The following is a 22266-nucleotide window of genomic DNA, read 5'->3' on the forward strand; positions in this document are numbered from 1 at the left end:
TTTGCTATCTTTTTGTCCTCATTCTAAGAACACATTGGAAAAAAATGTAACATAACCTTGGATATATGGCGAGTATCCCACATTCATCTAAAGAGAACAAAGGAATATCAGTGCTTTCTGCACATTAGTCAAATAGTCACCTGGAAATAAGCCTTTGATGAGGCACTTATGAATCAGATACATTTGTCTATGTTGAAACCTCATTGGCCAGGACAGCTCTTTGACAGTGAATTATGTCATGCACACCACCAGTTGTTTCCCTATCCTTGATTTGAGGAGCTCCATTACGTCCCAGCTCAGCATGTTCATCCTTTTGCTGCTGAGAAAAGAAATGTTGGTTCTTACTTGGTGGTACATTCATTTCCAACAGTGAAAGATTAACATCTTCGCCACCCAGCACAGAGGTTCTTCTGTCACTGCTGGTGTTGTTCATCACACTACTAGTTGTTGGCATGGGAAAGCCTTTTTCTCTTTGTGCTATGCTTTCTCCTTCTTTTAATTTCCTTAGCCTTCTTGAGTTCTTATTTTTGGAGCATAATCTGATCATTTGACTTACCTAAAGAGGAGTCACTTTCACTAGAATACTGTCCTGAAAGGTTGGTTCCATTCCTGGCTATTAGGGAGAAATTTCCAGCATCTTTTTGACTACATCTACACTGCAGAATTAATGCAGTTTGACACAACTTTAAAAATACCATGGCTCAATGCTGTGGAATTCTGGAATTTGCAGTTATGTGAGATACTTAAAGTGTTTTCTGTGTCACAACAAGCTATGGAATCCCAGGATTCCATAGGATAGAGCCATGACAGTTAAAGCGGTGTCAAACTGCATTAAAACCATGTTAGTCATTTTCTGTTGGCCATCTCACGTTGGTGTTAGTACACTGGTGAAGGCAGCAGATGGACCCCTTTAGTGTTGCAAGCTTTCTTGTTAAGATACTGATGCTTTTTAATTTTTTTAGTCCTGCTACTGAAACTCTTATACTGTATGTGATTTTCGGTATCTATTGCATGCTGTTTACACTTAAAAGGAGAATCCAAATTAATTTTGGGTCAAGCAATTTATTAAAGATGATTCAATTTACATTTTTAAGCAGCTTTATTGAATGAAATTTTGATGCACTTTGTGGTGTTCAGTTCTAAAACAAACTTCCTGTGATTTCCAAACTTAATGAATTCTGTCCCAACAAAATATAGGAAAATATAATTTAAAGCACATTTTCACAGACACAGTACAATACTTTCACTATACACAGTATAACAAAATAGTCCCATTTTTACCTGTCTAATACTGTCACAATGAGCAGGTAAATAGTAACTGGATTGAATTGTGGAAAGAATTAACATGCAACAACATTACTTTAACTGTTCAATTAAGTTAGTCTGCCTTCAGCATCATTCACTGAGACAGGCTAAATGATGGTCAAAATGTTAGGTGGGTAACAGGGCTTTAAGTCCAAGCAACTGATAATAATTCTTATGTCTGGATCATTCTGTAAATTGGTATTGTCATTTCTGCTACACGATGTACCATTTTCAAAATGAGTTTGGGGGATCTGTTTAAACAAGGCTTTGTTTTAAATCTTCAACCCTCATTATGAGAGATTTAGAAATTCAGAACAATCTTACTTAGCTAGTTAGACTCTCTGCTCTCACAATATTTTTTATGTTCTAAAAGAATGAAGACTCAAATTTCCCATGTTATATATAAATACAAAATACACAAAAGAGGATTACAGGTACTTGTAAAACTTAAAACATTTTCTCATCAGGGAGGCAGCCCCCCAATTTTTATTAACATAGCTTTTGCATACTAAATCTGTTAACCTTCACTAGCATTTACCCAAAAGGAGAAGGCAAGAGAGCATAAAATAAATGAAGCATTTAAGTATGGTCCAGACACAAGTAACTCAATGATAGCTTATTTCAGGGCTATTTTTGAGTACCTGCTTCAAGAAGCACTTCATTTCAGTAAGGCTCATGATGTCTCAAAAGTTCAGAAAGAAATTCTTACTGCTAAACGTGTGGAATGCAACAACCCACAGTAAGTTATAAAATATATATTATATATACAAAAGTACACTGAAAGTACACTGTAAATGGAACTGGAAACGTCCTTAAACACAAATAGTGTACCTCCCTAAATAATGCCTAGATTTTTTTTTTATTTGCAACCACTTGTCCATACTAGTAAGCAGCTGCAACAGTTGGCAACACAAAACATTAAAATTTGTTGGCAATCAAGAACTACAAAGTGCTTTAAGAGCTTCATCTAAGATGAAGAGAATTTCTCCCTCATAAAATTTGCACTCTATTTCCATAACAACTTCTTAGTAGTAGATACTGGGGAATAATAACAGGACCAGGGGATCTTGGTCCTTGAAGTCTGGTTGGGTGTTAACATATAACATCCTGTATACAGAGAAGTAGGAATTCTAATGCTAAAGTGGTTTACTAATTCAAATGCAAAGATTTTCAGCATTTCAGAGAACTAAAGAATTTGCAAGAAATATAAAATACAGCAAGCACACCTTTTAATGTATGTTATTTGAGTATGAAAATATTTTTAGTATATGTTAAACATTCTCTTATTTATAATTCCAATACCTAAAACCTTGCTATCCCACAGATAACTCTATTACATAAGGCATATTAACCAGGTGGATAATGGGGGATTGTTTTGGTTTTGCAAGCACATGGGAACTGATGTGTTGAATTTCTTCAATCACATTACAATCTTGAAGTTTTTGCAGTGCCAAGCTTTCTTCCTCTTCCCATCCTTTTTTTAAAACACTACAGAACTAAACAAACAGCATCCCCTAATTCTCCTTTCTGGGGGGGGGGAAATACTTTTTAAAAAAAAAACCTGTAGCTTTTAGCACCTTTATATCAAAGTAATGTATATGAGCACGATGATTACATGTGCAAATGTACAAAATCATTAACTCTACAAAGATACATCATTCCAAAATTACAGAAAAATTGTAAAGCATGCATGTAAATTCTTTAAAGGGTTGCTCAGTGCTTCCCCAGAGAAGGTGGCTGTCTTCAAAATCAGCAAATGCTGGTGAGGATTCCTTGGCACAGTTGTGACCAGCATGTTATTGCTGCATCTTCCTGATAATCTCAGCAGACACTGGTGGGTGGAAATTGATTGTATGGTGCCGCAGACCCTGAGCTGTCTTGTAACTCTTTCCACAACGGCATTTGAATGGCTTCCGCACACGGATCTGTGTTCTGTGGCCATTCTTGGCATGGTATTTTATACCATTCACATTCTGTAGGAAAAATAAGATGCAATTTAGGTTAGCTGTTAAACATCAATACTGTAACTTGATTTTTCTTTCCATGGAGAAAGTCACTTGGATTATATTTGTCAACCATTTAAGGAATATTTCAGGCATTAAGGTGCAGATTTGAACACAGTATTGTTTAAAACACAAACAAATGAAAAGGGGTATATGAGAGAGAGAACTAAAAAGGTAAAAGTTTCCCTTTTGACATAGTTGCCAAGTTGTGTCTGACTGTAGGGAGCGGTGCTCATCTGTTACTTAGCCGAGGGAGCCAGAGTTGTCAAAGATGACTCCGTAATCATGTGGCCAGTATGACTGTATGGAAAGCTGTTACCTTTCCAGTGAAGTGGTACCTATTTATCTACTTGCATTTTTACATGCTTTCAAACTGCTAGGTTGGCAGAAGCTGGGACTAGTGATAGGACCTCACTCCATCATGTGACGCTTAGGTCTCAAACTGCCAACCTGGCTACCTTGCAATCGTCAAGAGTCCGCATCTTAATCGCTGAGCCACCATGAGGAAATGGGACTGCTAAAAAGGGAAATGAAGATGGTTCATTCGTAGTATTCTCCCCAGGACCAACCTGACTGCTTCAGAACAGCTGTTATTTTCCATCTCAGTACAACTAGTACTGGGAATTTAGGGGGGAAATTAGACATCACACAATTTCCCCCAGCCAGCAGCAATGCCAAGAAACCTAACCCAACATTGTGCGCCAGTTTTTCAAAGATAAGGTTTATGAATATAAGCTCATAGGGTGAAGAGTCCATGTCCTTCAAAAATAAGCATGTGGGTACAGATGTTGGGTCATCACTCCTGTAATCCCTGAGCACTTCCCATGTTAGCTATAAGTGATGGAAACTGTAGTCCACACATCTGGTGGGCACACGTTGGAAAGGGCTAGACTAGGGGCTTTAATAGTATGTAGATGGGGCTGAAATCTTGGACAAAGTAAGACATTTGCTTTCACAGCCAAAGATTACTATAAATTACATACTTACCTTATATCGTTTTTTACACCCGGGGACAGGACAAGCAAAAGGTTTTTCATCCCCTCCATTCATACACATGGAACTAAGGATTGCCTCAGAGCTGATGGCACTTTCTGTAGTCCAGGATTCATCACTGTCTGAATCCTCATAGTCTACTTCTTCCTCATCATATTCACTACCTATGAGAAGCAAAATGAAAGAAGAATTAAATACATGTAACATTTCATACTCTCCCTCACCGCATCATCTGCTTCTATCTTAGGTCGACTGCTTGAGGACATATATTTTTTATTATATAAAGGTTTCTCATTATAGCTGAGATTTTATAAGACGTACAATGTTTCACTGGTTAAATAATTTCTGCCAATATATTATGTAAACAACTTTTTATGGTTTTACTCTAAATATTGATTGAAAAAGTTATTTGATTGTTAGACCCACCAGGGAATGGCAGGGGGACAGGCTGAAACAGAATCCGTTTTTTCCTCCTCAAAACCAAAGCAGATTTTAAGGCTTTTCCTTTAACACAGTAAAACACTTGAAGGGCATAATTCTCTAGATCATAAACAGTGTAAAATAATATGTTGACAAGTCTTAATACATTTACTAGCCCTCTGGAATTAATAGGAATTATAGCACAACATTAATAAGAATTATATTGTAGCAATTACAGCTGTGAAATTCATTCCCCCAGGTGTGAGGATAAATTGCATTGTGTGCTGCCCTAATACAGCATTATGTTCCAGATAAACTGCAGCAGTCTTTCGAGGACCACGTGGCAAGTTTTTAATTTTATTTTTTAAAGTTGCAATAAATATTAATAAGACTCTGTGTGAGGTGCACATTAAAAGGGAAACCAAGAGTAACTGAGAAGGCAGACTTTCAGTAGCCACACTAAGTGCATGTAACAAGAAGCAGTAAAAGAAAAAAGGTGGGGGAAGGGTGTAAGGAGGGAGGGGAAAGACTCCACAGGCTTGTCGCAGTCTTGGCAAGGGCTAATGTTGACATTGCAGGATGTTTCTGGCCCTGGCTGAGTCATGTGTTTTGTTCTGCCTTCAAGCCTTGGCACCATTTCAGATCAGAACCAGCACTCAAACTGTCGCAATCGATTTACTCAGGAGGCCGATAAGTATAACTTTGGTTTGATGCTGCTATCAAGAGCAGGTCCCTGCAAATTGTGGTTTGCAAACCTCAAAAGATCCACATTCCTTTTCCCCTTGAAAACAATTCTGTTGTCTTGGTTAGTTCACAATGAGTCAAATGTGAACTCATGCTAACATTAAGGCTATGACTGTAAATTCTGATTTAAATGATGATGAGCAGTACTGCATCAGGGAGTCCCTGTATTGTGGGCTTTCCCTTTTATTTCATAAAGTCCTCCAACCTGTATGCATTGCTTTGCTGGCATGGCTTGGCATCTTCTGTTGCAATTCATGTGACAATTCTTTCAGGCTGGGTGAACTGGGTTTGTTGCAGATCTAGACACATGCCATGGGGATGGGTGGAAGTGGATCTCTGTTTCTTCCTCATAATGGCAGCCCCATTCAGTTTTGGGACTTTCCTTATCTGTCAGCCTGTGCCATAAACTGTTTAACCTCAATACACAGTACTTACTAGAATGAGGGGACTTCCATGTCCAATGGCCCAGTCTTCCTTATCTAAATTTGGATCTAGTGTACGGATATGTAACTGCCAGCCTTGGCCTTCAGGCAGTCCTCATTGTTCAGACTTGTGAACCCCATTCCTGGAATTTTATACGTACAGTCGACCCTTGCTATCTGCTGGGGTTTGGTTCCAGGAGTCATTTACCCCCCCCTCCCCATGGATACCAAAATCCATCGCTACTCAAGTGCCATTATATACAATGGCATAGTAAAAAGGTGCACCTTATATAAAATGGTTAAATAAGAGTTGGCTTTTTGGATTTGGTTGAATCAATGAATGCAGAATCGATAGATACAGAGATAGTCACATTTTGGGCACACATCTTCCTATTGACTAAAGTGTGCTTGAGAACATGTTGTAAATGTACTCTTTTTTTTCATGGACATTTTCAAAAGTTAACATTTTAAATGCTTTTTTTTTAGATGAGGAAAGGTGCAAAACTGCACAAGAAGTCTGTAATGGTACAGATTCTTAACCTCAAATTGATCTGAGAAGCATGAGTTGAGTTCATCTGTGAACTGATGTGATTACAGGGAACTGATACTTTAAAGAAATTACAATTTCACATGTTATGCAAACACAAGCAACATCTAAAACAGCAATTTAAATTAAATATGCTTATCAGATAAAAGTAAAAGCAATCTTACAATTGTTGTTTATTTACACATGCCTGCTTAATATATTCATTGCTTTCCCAACCTCTGTTTTGTTGTTTATATTCCAGGAACCTATAACACTTTCATACAGGAGCTGGACTCAGGTGTAAAAGAGAAATTAAATGGCACATCTAAAGGGCAGAGTGCTCCTAACAAGACTCTGCCAGGAGAGTCTTAATCTGGAATATTCTGTAATGTTTGTCACTTGGAATCCTATCAGATTAGGCACCAACATGCAAACAGAACTTGCAGAATGGCTATTAACATTCCAGAGAATTAATATGTTAAATGACTCAGATCTCTTTAGGGTTTGCGTACACAAAGACATCCAAGGTTATATAAGTCTTCCTTGTTTACATAGGCATGGAAACTTGTCCAAGTAGCAACGGATACAGGCCATTGCTCACTGTGTCCTTGCATTATATTGTGTATTTAACCAACCTCTCCTTAAATGAGAGAGTGGCCACAGCATTAGTGAATCGGGCCCCAAAAACACACGCAACCCCTTTCACCCATCTCCAGTTTGACATAATGTTATTTAATTACCTACAGATGGTATTTTCCTACCCATTTTGTTTTATGGTCAATTTCTAGTATTTTTGTTGAACTTTGTTGAACTGCTCCTCCTTATTTAATTAAACATTTTACTTCTGTGGGGGAAGACTTTTCTGCCACAGACAGGCAATAAGTGACTCTATCAGGTGTACAAACAAATGTAGTTCTACCAGCTGCTATGTCTGCTGTGAAGCCCAGTTGTGGTATGCCAAAGGGGAAGTTTATTTTTGCCAATATATACATTTTTGCTCTCTGATTTAAAAAAATAAAATAAAAGAGGAAATGAACAACACCCACCCCCATGCAACACCAATTTGCCAAGACAAACTCGGCACTTTCAGAATCAGATGTTTAAAAGCTAAGGTGGAAAAAAAGGCAGATTTGCCCACTGGCATAATGACATGATTTTGATTTTCAAAATTAGATGCCTTACACTTTGGTGGAAAAGGGAATATATTGATATAAAGTCATAACTTCTAGTAAGGTGTTATATAAATATCTGCTCACTGGCCACAATTCACAGAGCTCCAGCCGCCGTGGGCTCCTGTTATAGTCAAATGAAATATTTGACACCACCCCTCCCCTTTAACTAACTGGCACCCACCACAAACTGGTTTCTGAAACTTCCTCTTCAAGATCAGTGTGCAGTTCATGAGGGAGTAAGCTGTTCAACAGAAATAAAAATAAAAATGCCAGCCCCCCAAGTGCTCAGAACTAGTTTCAAGATTCTTTAGATCCTGGGCATCATTTAAAACAGCACAAGTTATATAACTGGCTATGTAAACTCTCTTCCTTCCCAGTTGCTTTGACCACACTATTTCCTTTCTTTGATTACTGCACAAAAATAATTTTTCCCACTAGAGAATTCAAACTTCTTACTTCTTTCATACCTACCAACTCCATTTTGACCACTTTGCTGCATTCTGGAAATAAAGCAACTTACGTCCAAGTATGTGGGCCTACAACGGCAATCTTACAGTGAAACTTAAATTTCCTACAAACTCAAATGATCTCCCATAAAAACCTAGATTCACATTTTGTCTTTGTGGCACTTGTACATTCTATAAAAAAAGTTTTATGACAGTACATTTTATTTTAAGACAACCAGTATATGAGTACTGCAACTGCTTCCTTGAAATAAAATGTGGTAAATTAGTTTTACAAGGGTGATTTCAAAGTAATGCTAATTTACTGATATGCCCCCCTCCACATATAATCCCTATATTTATTTGTATTCACTTGAGCAAATATCAGACATTCAGTGTTACAGGGCAGGCATTATTGCGAGTGGCACAAGAATAATGTTTCTCTACAGCATAATCATGACTTCTTTTCACTTATATAACAGAAACAAAAGACTTACTATATTTGCATATGAGCAGATATATGTAAATATATGAATAGGTCTTTTCCATAGCTATTACTGTTCTCAGTATAAAAATAAAGTTGTATAATGGTAGCAGAAAATACTAATTATGTAATGGCTCTTTTCAATTTGCAATATTTTTCTACCCTATTAATCTATCCCTGCAAGAGGATTTCTGAGATTTTCTGATCTTTTCTTCTACGATCCAGTTTTTCTTCTCAAAATAGTAACTGTGAAGTTATCCAATATTTTGTGAAACATAAAATATATCCTTTGTGTAGTTAAATTTATATTTTACCAGCTTGTTTTTCAAAAGCCATAATTTACCACAAAATAAAACATTTTAATTGGGGTGAATATTCCCATGCCAGAAGCATTCCTTTGTTGAACATGTTCAGTTGTATTTGAATTGGAATAAGTTGAATGTTTGCTCTGTCTTCCTACAATTCCTGTGCCTAGTGGTATGTTCAGGGGCAAGTTCCACTCCCCATGACAATAACACACCAAAATACACAAGTCAAATTGGAAGAATAAGTCACATTTTTTTCGGCTATCATTGCTGATAGGATTGGCACCCACATGGGTCCAGATCTGGGTAATAATAATAATAATAATAATAATAATAATAATAATAATAATAATGTTTTTATTTATATCCCGCTCCTTCCTCTGATCAGGGCGGCTTACAATTTGCCTGTTGACTGATAAGCCTGACCTTCCAGCCCAATATAGGAACCCTTGAGATGATACAGGCAGGCACCCCAAGCATGGTCCCATCACCAGGAGGTGCAGGAAAGGTATCCGTTCCTGAGCCAGGCAAGACTAAATCTATTCCATAATCTTAAAGGGATCCCCATATCTTACCAATAACTGTGAGGCACCAGCAATATGATGTCCCAGATCCAGGACCCATGCCAACCACCACAAAAAATGGTGAAATTAGACAAATAAAAAAAAATACATAGATTGCAATGTCATGCATGATTACAACATATACTGCCTTCACGAAAGAGGGTGTGTGGGTGTGTGGAAGGACATTCAGAAGCAAGTGACCAAGCATTTAGGAGAGCAGGATGAAATATACTGCTATACTCAACTGGAGTGAAAACCTGTCAACCGGTCATTCCAGCCAAGCATGGTAGTCAATAAATTAAAACTGGAGTTTGAACTAATTGACTAGCAGTTCCCACTTCTATCCAGGGCCATGCCAAGCTGAGCCAGTGGACTGCCATATCAGGAGGCCGCTGAAGCTGCGCTCCCACACCTGCCCACAACTTCTCCTCGTGGTAAGTTGTGCAGTGCTTTCCCCCTCAAAATCTGTATACGCTGCTAGCTCTGTTTCCTACATGTCTTAAAATACCATTCTACAGCTCCCTCCCCCATGACCATGAGCATCTACATACATTCAACCTAGGTAATTAAGAAATTAAAATAAAGATTTTCTGTATCTTGGATCAAACATTGATCAGAATGGAGACTGAAGACTAGGAATGGGAAGGGCAGCCATGAAAGAACAAGACAAGACCTAAAGTGTAAAGATATACAATTGAGCGTTGAACGTAGAATCGTCCAGGCCATTATATTCTCCATCACCATGTATCAATGTTAGAACTGAAAAGTGAAGAAAGCAGGCAGAAAGAAAATAAACTCATTTGAGATGTGATGCTGGAGAGGAGTACTGAGGATAAAGTAGATAGCCAAAAAGACAAACAAATGCATCTTAAAACAGATCAAGCCTGAATTCTCCCAGGAAGGCAAGATGATGAAACAGGGTATTACATTTTCACCACATCATGTGAAGGAATGACTCATTAAAAGACAATAATGATAGGGAAGATAGAAGGTAGCAAAAGGAGGAGGAGGACCACATGCCAGATAGCTAGACTCAATCAAGGATGTGATGGCCCTGAATCTACAGGATCTAAGCAGAGCAATAGAGCATAGGGAGAATTGGAGATGTCTCATCTATATGAGCTGGGACTGACTTGAAGGCGATAACAACAGTCCCAAGTTGAACATTTCAAAACTGATAAACTCTTACAACTTTACCTTTAAAAAGGAAGGAACAGAGAGAAGATCTTCACCTGTTGAATCAAGAGTACACAGGGAGGTTAACGCAGGAGAAGGTGCTCCTTCAGAAACTTAGCTATCAACCTCTTTAGCTAGTTTGAAGTCAATACCAAAACTCTGAAATGTCTTGAAAGTGGACAGGCAGCCAGTGTAAAATATATGGACCTAAACACTACTGTTCGTCCTATTAAAACCATAAGATTTGCCAGGGTGTTGACCACCCAAGAACTAAATCAGCAGGTCTCATTCTAGTCGGGAAAATGAAAGAAACAGAAATTAGGGAGCCAATGAAAAGAAAAGAAACTTGAGACATGTCTCAAGAGCTTCAAAAGATGGTTGTTTTATTAGGTTTTTTTTTTAAAAAAAAGCCCACTGCATTTCAGTCTGTGTGTACTCTTTTCTTAAGGGGCATATTTCTAATCAAACTTCAGAAATGTCTGAACCAGGAAATTTGAAGACTATTTACCAGACAAGCGAAAGCCATGATCTAAAGAGGCTGTGCTAGAAAAAAATCTTGGCAGTTCTAACCTGAATCAAATGGACTATATTTCAAAGGCAGTCCCATGTATAAACTATTACAATAATCTAATAGGAAGACCAGACTTTCGTGGTATGATGGGGCCATGACAGGGAAGCCAGCTGGAGGCATTCCTTTTCACCAAAGTTCATTGTTATCATTTGAATACTGCAGTGCACCAATACTTCCCTAACAAAAAGAAGACAGATACCTCTTAGCTACAAAAAATGACCTAGAGGTCATGAAAATAATGCATATACTCTTTACGTTGCATGGGTTCTATGACTTGCATTGGTGAGAATACATATCTGGTATGGCTGAAGTGAATACAAATTATTTTAAGCAGAAGAACTTTGTAAGGAACACCTGCATCTTAAATCTAATAGGCTACTAAGGGCTACAATCAATGTCCAGCCTGCGTGCTAGAAGCAAAAGTACTGCATAAAGTCACAATGACTGAGCATGGAAATCAGTTCCTTTCAACACAATGGTAATCAAATCTATATGCCACAAGGGAAGTGGACTGGGTTCTAATTCTAAACTATTCAAGTCAACATTGGTAGCAAGTTACAAGTCACCTGTAATTTTCCTACCATTGTCATAAAGAAACACTCATGCCATGTTTGGGTGATCGTCTACCAAATTAATTCCAAATCTCTCACAGCCAGGAATCACAAGAAATGTCATGTTTTGATATTTCTGTTTGAAGACACCTTTCAAAACAATAGTATATGATACATAACATTGTGTACTCATTATAAAGCAGGTAAAACACCAAGACAGGAATATAAAGCCCTGGTTCTTGGGGAAAGAAAACTTTCAAATGATAGGAAGACATGTTCTCCTCTGTTATTGAGCTTGATCTCCAAACTCACCATCTAAATGATACAGAGATGCTAAGACACGTTGCTACTAGTTTAACACACAATGTACTCTTGACATTTTATGGGCACCATGTGCCTGCAGTCTCCAGAAGTTATTTTCATTCTCATATAAAGACTTTTTTCCAATCCTGTTTGCTACAAAAAAGACCTTTCAAGGTAAAGACCTCTGCTTTTATGCATAAAACAGGAAAACATTATCAACCCAACCTCTCAGTGTAGCCTCAGCTTTAAAACATTTTTAAACAGTATGTCTACAACTTCACTTAAACAAATGCAATCTATTAGCCACTGCAGTGTAGACTTCCTGCAATTAAACAACAATGTTTTACAGTGCAACTCCTTCTTAAAAAGATAATTAAAATAAAGGAGCAAATAAATGAATAAATAAACCCAAACAGGTCCCTGCCCACCAAAGGTTTATTCTGCAAATTAACTCAGACATAATAAAATCCTGGTCAGCTACAGGATTTTCTTTCCTGGCTGAGGCACACACAAGATCAACTAGGCCAATGAAGGAAAATAACATTTTCCCACTCTTGGCCAGAGCACTATTAACTGAAGAGCAAGTCTTAGAAAGAACAGTAGGACAGATAGGGGTGAGAGACTGTGTATTTAAAATGCAAAGAGCATTCACATGAGTTGCTATTCTGGGATCACATTCTTCAGTTAAAAACACAACTGCAGGACAGCACTGCTTCTTCTGATACATAAGAACAATCTAACAGGCAGGATGTTTGTTCTTCTCTTTTATTTCTTTTCTCTCCCTTTCTTTTTCTTCTTTTTAAAGGGAACAATCTCTGGAACAGATTCATGCTTAAGATAAAGGCTGACAATAAAAAAATACCTTTGTAAATGAACAGCTTATAAAGTTACAAAGATATATTCAAGACCTGTTTTATAACAATAGATTTGAACATGCTTTATAGCTGTTCAACACCACCCAGCTGCTTACAGTAGAGGCTATAAAATGTCTTGTTCACATTGTTGCTTCTCAATGCTGCCTAAGATGTGGTTCACATTTAGTCTACAGAACCAGTGGTGAACAAAACAATGTCATTTTAAACAGAGATTTCATGGTGGGTGGGTGTATCACAGAAGTTATTACATTTTGGACCAAGGGCATATTCATGTTTATCCAACCTTTGTGTTTGAATAAGCAGATATGTAAATGAATCTTGTGGCTTCTATAGCATAACAAGCAAGGAAACCTCTCATCCAATAATCCTTGTAGTAGAAGTTGAAGAGCAAGCTATTCACTTAACAACAGCTTGGAAATATGTTGATTTTGGCCCCTGCTTCCCAGGATCCGCCACAAGCACAGCCACCATCCTGCCAAAGTGAGCAACTCTGTATCTGTTCATCCTTTTATTTATTCAAATACTTTAATTTCCCCATGAAATATTTTTTTTTAAAAAATGAATAAAGTGCATTAAAATGGGATCCCCCCTCACAAAGTAAGTTCTGCTTGCATAACTATCCCACATCCAGGATGCTTAAGACTATTACTACTATTAATAATTGTCTGGTTTCATGTACTCAGACAGCTACCAATATACTGGTTCACTTTATTCATCAGAAAGGAATTAAGCTTGGTGCACTGTGCCAGTTCTGTCTGTAGGCCAAAGAATGCATACATTCCATATTTCTTATGTAGGTCTAGGAAAATTAAAGGTTAGGCCACAATGCATTTTGCAGTCTTTAGCTGCCACTGGACTCTCTGCTTTCCTGGCAAGAGACTAACATAACTTGTCTTTGGGGATTGGAAGAAAACACATGCACTAACAGACACATGGAAATTGCTTTCAGGCCGACTGCTGAGCTAGTAGGCATGAGCTTTTTAACTAGCATCTTTGAATAAGAAAACAAAATACCAGTTTTTTCAGACACTACTGAATCTTAATAGCTACTGTTCGGGAAGAAGGTATATCTACTACTAGTCTTTCAAGGAACAGTAGTAGACCTGTATGCCCTTTCATGACAGCCCAAACCGCCTGCCTAAGGGAACTTCTTTACTTTGTCTAATGGTAGGTAGGGTCGATCCTATCTCTGTATTAAATACTTTTACCACCAGGCTTTCACCAAACAGAACAGGAGACCAGTATATCTCCTAATATTTTTTTTTATCAAAGTGAACTACTAATTTTTGCTCTGCTTTTCAGCCACTTTAAGTTTCTTCTTGAGCAAATGCATTAATCAGCTCTTCTTTCCTTTATACCAAAACACATTATAACATAGAATGGTGAAATCGGCTTTAAATTAAAATCGACAACAGCTTCTAATATATACTATTGTGTTCCTATGTTCAAGTAAATTATAGAGAAGCAAGTCTCCTATTGATATTACAGTGTTATGCGGATGTGCACATTAAACTGTACTGTGATAAAAATTCTTCTATTGATATTGTGTTAATATGTGTATTATATTATACACATCTGATCTGTTGACCAGCTGAACTGAGAGTAAATAAGGTTCACAAGACAAATCAAACAATGGAAATGGAGTGATGCTGTATAGAAAGTAGTAAGAGCAGTGGTGGTAGCAGACACAACCTGACAACTTGTAGCCCTTTCATAAGGTGATCTTATTTCTTCAGTTGCTCTCAACCTGTGGAATGACCTGTCAGAAAAGATTCAACAGTTGGAGATGGTGTCTGAGTTTAAAATAGCCTCAAAGACTAAAGTCTTTCAGCAGGCCTATCTGGATGGTTTTTAATTATGAGTTCTACACAATGAATGGAATGTTTTAAATATATTGTTGCTTGTTGTGGTGTGCCTTCAAGTCATTTCCAACATATGGCAACCTTAATGTGAACATATCATGGGGTTTTCTTGGCAAGATCTGCTCAGAGATTTGCCATTGCCTTCCCCTGAAGCTGAGAGCATGTGACTTACCCAAAGTCACCCAGTGGGTTTCATGGCTGAGCAAGAAATCAGACCCTGGTTTCCAAATTCACAGTCCAGCACTCAAACCACTATACCATACTGACTCTCTACCAGCTTAATATGTTTGCTTTTTTAAATGACGTTATGCTCTTTTAACTGACTCTGTATTTTTAATTGGTATTCATGTTTTTAACTGTATTATATGTTTATTTGTTGCTGTATTTGTTGGACTCTGTTGTTCCCCACCTCAATTCATATTATTACTATTACTATTATTATAACACCAGCTCTATTGCACTGGGTAAGCACAAGTTGGAAACTTGAGTTATGACAAAAGACCACATTTATGTTGCTGCTTTGTAGAATGGAAATCACAACGAGTGATGACTTTATGAGCTTGGTCTAGACAAGAGGGTTACTCTTTGGTGAAATGACTCCTTGGGGAGGTTACTGTGAAAATTCCCATACAACTAATTACCAAGCCACTGGGGCCTGCTACCGGAAAAAAAAGGGGGGGGATTTGGCTTTGAGAAAGGTAGTTACTGGACGTCTGCAATGTAGCAACTCTTGTCATCATGGCCAGATTTTACTTCAGTGGCACAGCAAGGATACTGTGAATGAGGGAAAGGGAAATGGCAATAAAGAGCAATAAAAAGGGCAGGATTAAATAGGAAAATGGCCTCAGGCAGAGCAGATAAGAAGGGAAGGTTATGTACTTGTAATTGTTTGATGCAGTGCTTCCTCCGGCTCCCTTCCTACAAACTAGAATTTCATATGGCTAGCAGGGAGCCCACCTACCAGGTGGCAGGAAACTTAAAATCCCAGAATTGCAGGAGGTTTGCACAGAGTCAGGCTTTGCACACATGTTGTCCATCAGGGTTTTAACAGATTAACAGAATTAGGTGAGATACATCAATGGTATTATGACCACACCAAGAGAGGGAGGGAGGGAGAGATGTTAAAAGAGAATTATATAAGGGAAAGAACAATAAAAAAAGTTCATGCTATCATCTCATTATGCAACATTTTCCTCTGTGTTATATGCCTCCTGTATAACCCATAGAAAGGTTAAGTTTGTTGAAAACCCATAAAAGGTAGGTCTCTAAGCATTCTGATTTATACATATTCCATTATAGGCATCTCAATGATGTTCAGCAAACTACTTCAGTATTATATTTTTTGGGGGGGTTTTCAGGCTATGTGGCCATGTTCTAGCAGAGTTTCTTCCTGATGTTTCGCCAGCATCGATGGCTGGCATCTTCAGAGAGTGTTTGCCTGGAAAGGACTTGGCTATATATATTGTGTGACCTGGAAAGGCAGGAGTGATTTGCATGTATATTGTTTGTTGCTAACGGCAGTCCTCAGGGTGTGAGGGTCTGCACAAGATGATTATTGTCTCCTTGATTAGTGCTCATTGTCTGCTGACCCTGGGAGATTTCTCATTTGTATTTGCTGAGTCCTTATTTTGTTATTCCTCAATTCCTGGTAGCCAAACCTTGTTTACTTTAAGGGATTCCTCTTTCCTGTTGAAATTGTCCAGGTGTTTGTGGATTTCAATGGCTTCCCTGTGCATCTTGACATGGTAGTTGTTGGCATGGTCCAGAATTTCAGTGTTTTCAAACATTATTTTATGCCCAGGATGGTTTGTAACATGTTCTGCTACTGCTTATTTCCAGTCTGCAGTGTCTTTCGTGTTCCTTGATTCTTGTTTGCACACTGCGTTTGGTGGTCCCTATGTAGACTTGTCTGCAGCTACATGGTATGCGGTAAACTCCTGCGGCTGTGAGAGGGTCTCTCTGGTCCTTGGCTGAGCGAAGCATTTGCTGGATTTTCTTCATCGGTTTGTAAACCATTTGCAGGTTGTGCTTACTCACCACTTTGCTTATTCTCTCTGTGACTCCTTTGATGTATGGTAAAAATACCTTCCCTTTGGGTGGCTGCTTGTCTTCACTCCTCTGGGTTTTCCTGGGCCTGGCAGCCCTTCTGATGTCTAAGCCGGAATAACCATTAGCCTGTAGAGCTCGGTCTAGGTGCTTCAGTTCATCTTCCAAGAAGTGGGGTTTGCAGATGTGTTTTGCTCGGTCTACCAGTGTTTTGATTGTGCTTCTTTTTTGTCCTGGGTGATGGTTGGAGTTCTTGTGAAAGTATCGGTCTGTGTGTGGTGGTTTTCTGTATACCACAGTCTGCGGATGGTTGAATTATACAGGAAGAAATAATCTCACAAGTAACCTGGTCCCAAATCATGAAGGACTTTAATGGTAATAACCAACACTTTGTACCTTGCTTAAAAATAATTGGCAGCCAGTGGAGTGATTTTAATATTGGTGTAATATGATCACTCTTGGATGTCCCTGAAACCAGTCTGGCTGCCATATTTTGAAGTTCCCAAACTTGGTACAGAGATAGCACAATGAACAGTTCATTGCAAAAGTCCAGCTTCAAGGTTCCTAATGCATGCACTACTGTCTTTAGGTCCTTAAACTCTAGGAAGGGGTGCAGCTGGCATATCAGCCGAAGCTAATAGTAAGCACGCCTGGCTGCTGCATTTATTTGAGGTGTCATCTGAAGTAATAGATCCAGAAGCACTCCAAGCTGCAAACAGTCTTTCAGGGGGAGTGTAACCCCATTCAGTACTGGTTGACACACCTCCAAACCTTGGCTAGGACCCTTGACAGTAAGCACCTCTGTCTTGTCTGGATTCCACCTCACTTTGTTTTTCTTCATCCAACCCATTATCTCCTTCAGGCATTTATTCAGAGGCAGCACACTATCCTTAGCTGAGGCTGTATTTGAAGACATGGAGAAATATATTTGGGTGTCATCAGCATGATAGCACCCTGCCCCATGCCTCTGGATGAGCTCTCAGTGGTTTCATGTAGTTGTTGAATAGCACTGAAAAGGCAATAATTTATAGTGTCCTGAGGAAAGTTAGTGATATAGCAATGAGACCTGGTGCTCCATATGAGAAGGGAAGGCATGGCCTGAACAGCTACACATATAGATGGTAGTCTGGCACTGTAAGGGCAGATTCTCCTCACTGATCAGTATTTTGGCTCTAGGTATGTGGGGCCAAAAAGTCACCATAGTGCAATGGACATATTCTGCTGCTGGTGGTAAAGCAGAGTTGCATAGACATGTTCATATGTGCCTTGTCTTTCCAAGTTGTATGCTGTGTACTGCAGTAGTGCCTCCTATATATTGCATTTTGATTGCACATTGCAGTTGGGTATCCTGTATTTTGCACTGTGGTGGTGCATTATGCAATGGCACGCAGTCACTTAAATGCATAGCACAATGTTGCTATGTTGTGAGAATTTATGCTATGCTAAGGGCATCATGTGCTGTAGGTTTTGGTATCTCATGTTCACTCATTTGTTTCCATACTGTGTCTTACTAAACAACTATATGAAGGCAGAACATTAAGTAATCATATCTTCTGACATAATTAAAATGGCATTGAGCAGACAAGACAGTAATATATTTCATAGTAGAGAATACAGTGCCAAAACTAAGAGCTTTCAACTGTTTGAGCCTGTGCATGTGGCAACATGAAGCATCCCTAATGTTTTGGCCTTAACAGCAAGAAGAAAAAAAATTAAAGCATCCTAATATTAGACTACCTTGCCTTAATCCTAAAGGGCTTTACTTTCTGTATTTATTTTTCAAGCTTGTAATATTTCAGCCAGCATCTGTCCATACTTTCAGCACAAATTGAGAAGGAGTCCCACAGAGGGCCTGCTGTCTACAAGGAATGTTCTGTGGTATATATTTGAAACTATAAGTTAAGGTGCCAGTTAACTATAAGTTATGGTACAGCACTCATTGGGTACAGCCACATGTTTATTTTCAAAATGAACTCACTTTGACTTAATACTGTACATGCAATCCATTCATTTTCATAGGGTACCCAAATAATAGGTGAAATTAAGGCGCCCTGGCTTCAGAAACATACAAAACATTTTCCTTCTCCTCCAAGTTCTACACCCAACTTTGTTAATTCAAACACTTTGTTATTTGGCACACTCCATAACTCACCTGCTCAAGTGGCACCCAGCCCAGGTCTATGTAAAGACTTAATAGAAGAACTATTTAACGAAGTCTCATATTACTACTCTCTTATAACTAGTACAAATTGTTCTGTTGTAGAGCACCAAATTCTTTTTCAAAAAAACCACTACTCAAATAAATTAACATACAGAGTTTGTGGGTTGTTGTTATTTTAAAAGAATAAATGGCCAAAGTACTTTAAATGGGGTTCTGAAAATCCAATAAGGCAGTCGACTTAAAGGCCCTGGCTTTGGTTGAGCCAAGGACATGTGTTTGTGCTTATTTTAAGCACATTATTTATGACACAAATGATTGGGAACAGTTTGTGGGGTGAAATAAATAATCACTCTACACCAACATGGAAATTCTGATCTTTACCTTTGTAGCCCACCCAGTTCTTGAAAGTCAAAGCACAAAGAATTTTCCCTGACTCTTACAATCCTATGTGGTAGGTTGTCATGCTACTCAGGCAAATCTTGGAAGTTTACTATCAAGGAGAATCAATTTAATCACATATTAAAGCCATCCATAACTAGAAGCACCACCTCAGTGAGCTTCTAAAAGCCTGACAGCATAAAAAAGTTTAACTTGCTGATAGAAGGAGAGAGAGGATGGGGCCATCCTGACCTCTCTAGGGAAGGAGTTCCAAAGTCTGAGAGCAGCTGAAAAGGCCCTCTCCTATGTTCCCACCAAGGACAGAGAGAAGTGCATTTCTCCAGATGATCACAGAGTGCTAAGGGGTTCATAAAGAGAGATAAGACCCTTCAAATAACCTGAACCAAAGCTGTATAGTATAGGGCTTTGTAGGTCAAAACCAGGACTTTGAATTGTACACAGAAACAGACTGGCAGCCAGTAGAACAGTTGCAACAAGGGAGTTGTGTGCTCCTCATAGCCAGTGAAACAATCTGGCTGCAGCTCTGGGCCAAATGAAGTTTCTGGACATTTTCAAAGAAGCCTCATGTAGGGCAAGATACAGTTATCCAAACTGGATGAAATTAAGGCATGTACCACCAAGGGCAAATAAGACTTCTCCAGAAATGGGCACAGTTGGTGCACTAGCTTTAACTGTGCCAATGCACTCCTGGCCACTGCTGAAACCTAGGCCTTCAGGTTCAGAGCTGAGCCCAGGAATACCCTGAAACTGTGTTCATAGTCTTTTCACTGCAAACAGAAAACTGTCCAAACCTCTAGGAAAAAAATCCACATTTTTTTTCTCTATATACTTGGAAAAAAATATGCAAAATGCAAAACTAAACGGCACACCACATGGTAAAGGCTTTGACATCATGGCTGCAGCCTTTGCTGGTTTGAGTGTTGGTGCAACCCAAATGTTAGGCATGAGGAACAGAAACGTGGGCTGACTGAAGCTGCAGCCGTTGCCTGTTTGAATGTTCCTGCAATTTCCTTCATGTACTGAATGCTGAGCAGCTGCACGGAAGCCTGTACACTTCTCAGGAGCAGCTGCATGGTTTCTGGTGACTCACAGTTTTCTGGGCAAGCTGTGCAGAAAAGCTGGAGAAAAGCTGCACAGTTTCCCATCATTGTAGGGAAACCCAAGGGCTGTTTTAGTTGGTCTTGAACACCTGGGTAAGTAGAAGCAGTCTTACAAAAAAAAAAAAACGGTGGTAGAACATTTCAATCTCCCTGGGCATTCCATCTCAGACCTCTCAGAACAGCAGTCCTTGAACAAAAGAACTACAAAGGTAGTTTGGAAAGAGAAATAGCAGAATTAGAGCTCATCCACAAACTATAGTGCCTCAGCAATGGAGTGAACAAAGATAATGGCTTCCTGGCTACTACACACATTTGAACACTATCTGACCCCATCCTCATAGGGGCATCCTATATCCTATTCTCTTCACCACATGCTAGTTCCATTGCCAAACTGTATTTGCCACTTCATTTCCATGCACAAAGGCTAGTTCACAAATGACCATCGTTAAAACTGGACTTGCCACTTCATTTACATACACAAAGGATTTTGAATTCTAATTGACATTCGCACACACCTAGGGCATATGTAAGTCTGTCCCTGGCTTACCACTCCATCAAATCCATCTCAGGAAGTAGATTTGAGTCTATGAAAGCTCATGCTGCCAACTTCTTTCTTTAGTTAGTCTAAAAGGTGCTACAAAATCTCTCTACATATTGATTCTACAGACTTACATGGCTATATCATTAAATCAGTGTAAATTACCAACGGGGTTCTGGCCATGACCTCCTGCTTTCAATTCTGCATTGTTTTCAGTGGCATCACCAGCAGAGTACAAGAGATACGGACGGACCGCACTTGGTGAAACCTCTCAGAGGGGTTGACGCTGTTGGACAGAGGACAGCAACACCCCTGAAACCCTAAGGATATCTCATCTTGATAGTTTGGGCAGCGGCTGTGCCAGCAGCAAGTGCTGAGGCACCTCTATGCTGGCCTCCTCAACTTTTGTCCCATTAGCGCCCACCATGGCTGTTATTCCTTGGGAGGAGGAGGACCCACCATGCCTGTCCTCTTCACACTAGCTACGTATCCCAAAGAGTGGCACCTGATGAGTAACAGCACCCCAACAGGCCAAGAAAGTAGGAAGTGGGGAGAGAATTGGAGGGGCCTCTCTGAATCCTGACATGTGCACTTGCACAAGGAGAAGATGAGCATTGACAATTAGGGGGTTGTGTAGCATGTGGCTATGGATGTGTGTGCCTATGGTCTCCCTAATTCCCATAGTTGCTGCCCCCTCACCTTCTGGCTGGTGAGATGTGTGACCATGGGGCTGCACTGGGGTGACACCAACACTAGCGAAAACACTGATTGCTTTATTTTTTCTGATAATGTATTGTTCTCATTTCTTTTTTTAAATTTCTGTAAGCTGCTCTGCCAATCTATGCACATTTTAGAGAAGTTACTTTTGGGGCTACACTTCCTAGAATTCCTTAGGAAGAGTGCCATGCTTGATGGAGGATTCTGAGGGCTATATTCCAAACAAATAACTTTCCTACGCTTGGAATGTATGTGGCTTTGCTGTGTCATCAAATGGACTTTCTCAAATTGGTGTGAAATTAAATCAACTGTCTGTGTGTAGTGCTCAATGCACAGGTAAAAACGCACCACTGTAGAGGTCTGCACAATTTAACATCGAAAAGGGACAATCACAGAAATTTGACTCCAGAGCTCCCTTTCAAGTGAAATGATTGATGAGTTGTTGCAGATAGGTCTGGCCAAACATGCTATTCCATTTCTACTCTGGGGTGGGCCTCCGTCATTTACACCTGCCACACAAGTAGGGAGGATGACTGGGAAAGCAAAGACATTGTGAAATAGAGTAAGGGTGGCCAAGAGCCATTTTT

General features: G+C 39.2%; 1 protein-coding gene across 1 annotated transcript in view; it reads right to left on the reverse strand.

Annotated features, from left to right (window-relative positions):
• Positions 1-1052: 1052 nt before the first annotated feature.
• JAZF1 (JAZF zinc finger 1) overlaps positions 1053-22266 on the reverse strand; it is a 178423-nt gene continuing 157209 nt past the window's right edge. Inside the window, exons 4-5 of the mRNA XM_042471183.1 lie at positions 4296-4465; positions 1053-3278 (exon numbers count right to left, since the gene is read on the reverse strand). Coding sequence (XP_042327117.1) covers positions 3102-3278; positions 4296-4465 — 347 coding nt within the window. The 3' untranslated portion in view covers positions 1053-3101. The remainder of the gene's footprint in view (positions 3279-4295; positions 4466-22266) is intronic.

This window comes from Sceloporus undulatus, chromosome 6, assembly GCF_019175285.1.
Source record: "Sceloporus undulatus isolate JIND9_A2432 ecotype Alabama chromosome 6, SceUnd_v1.1, whole genome shotgun sequence".
Classification (NCBI taxonomy): Eukaryota; Metazoa; Chordata; class Lepidosauria; order Squamata; family Phrynosomatidae; genus Sceloporus; species Sceloporus undulatus.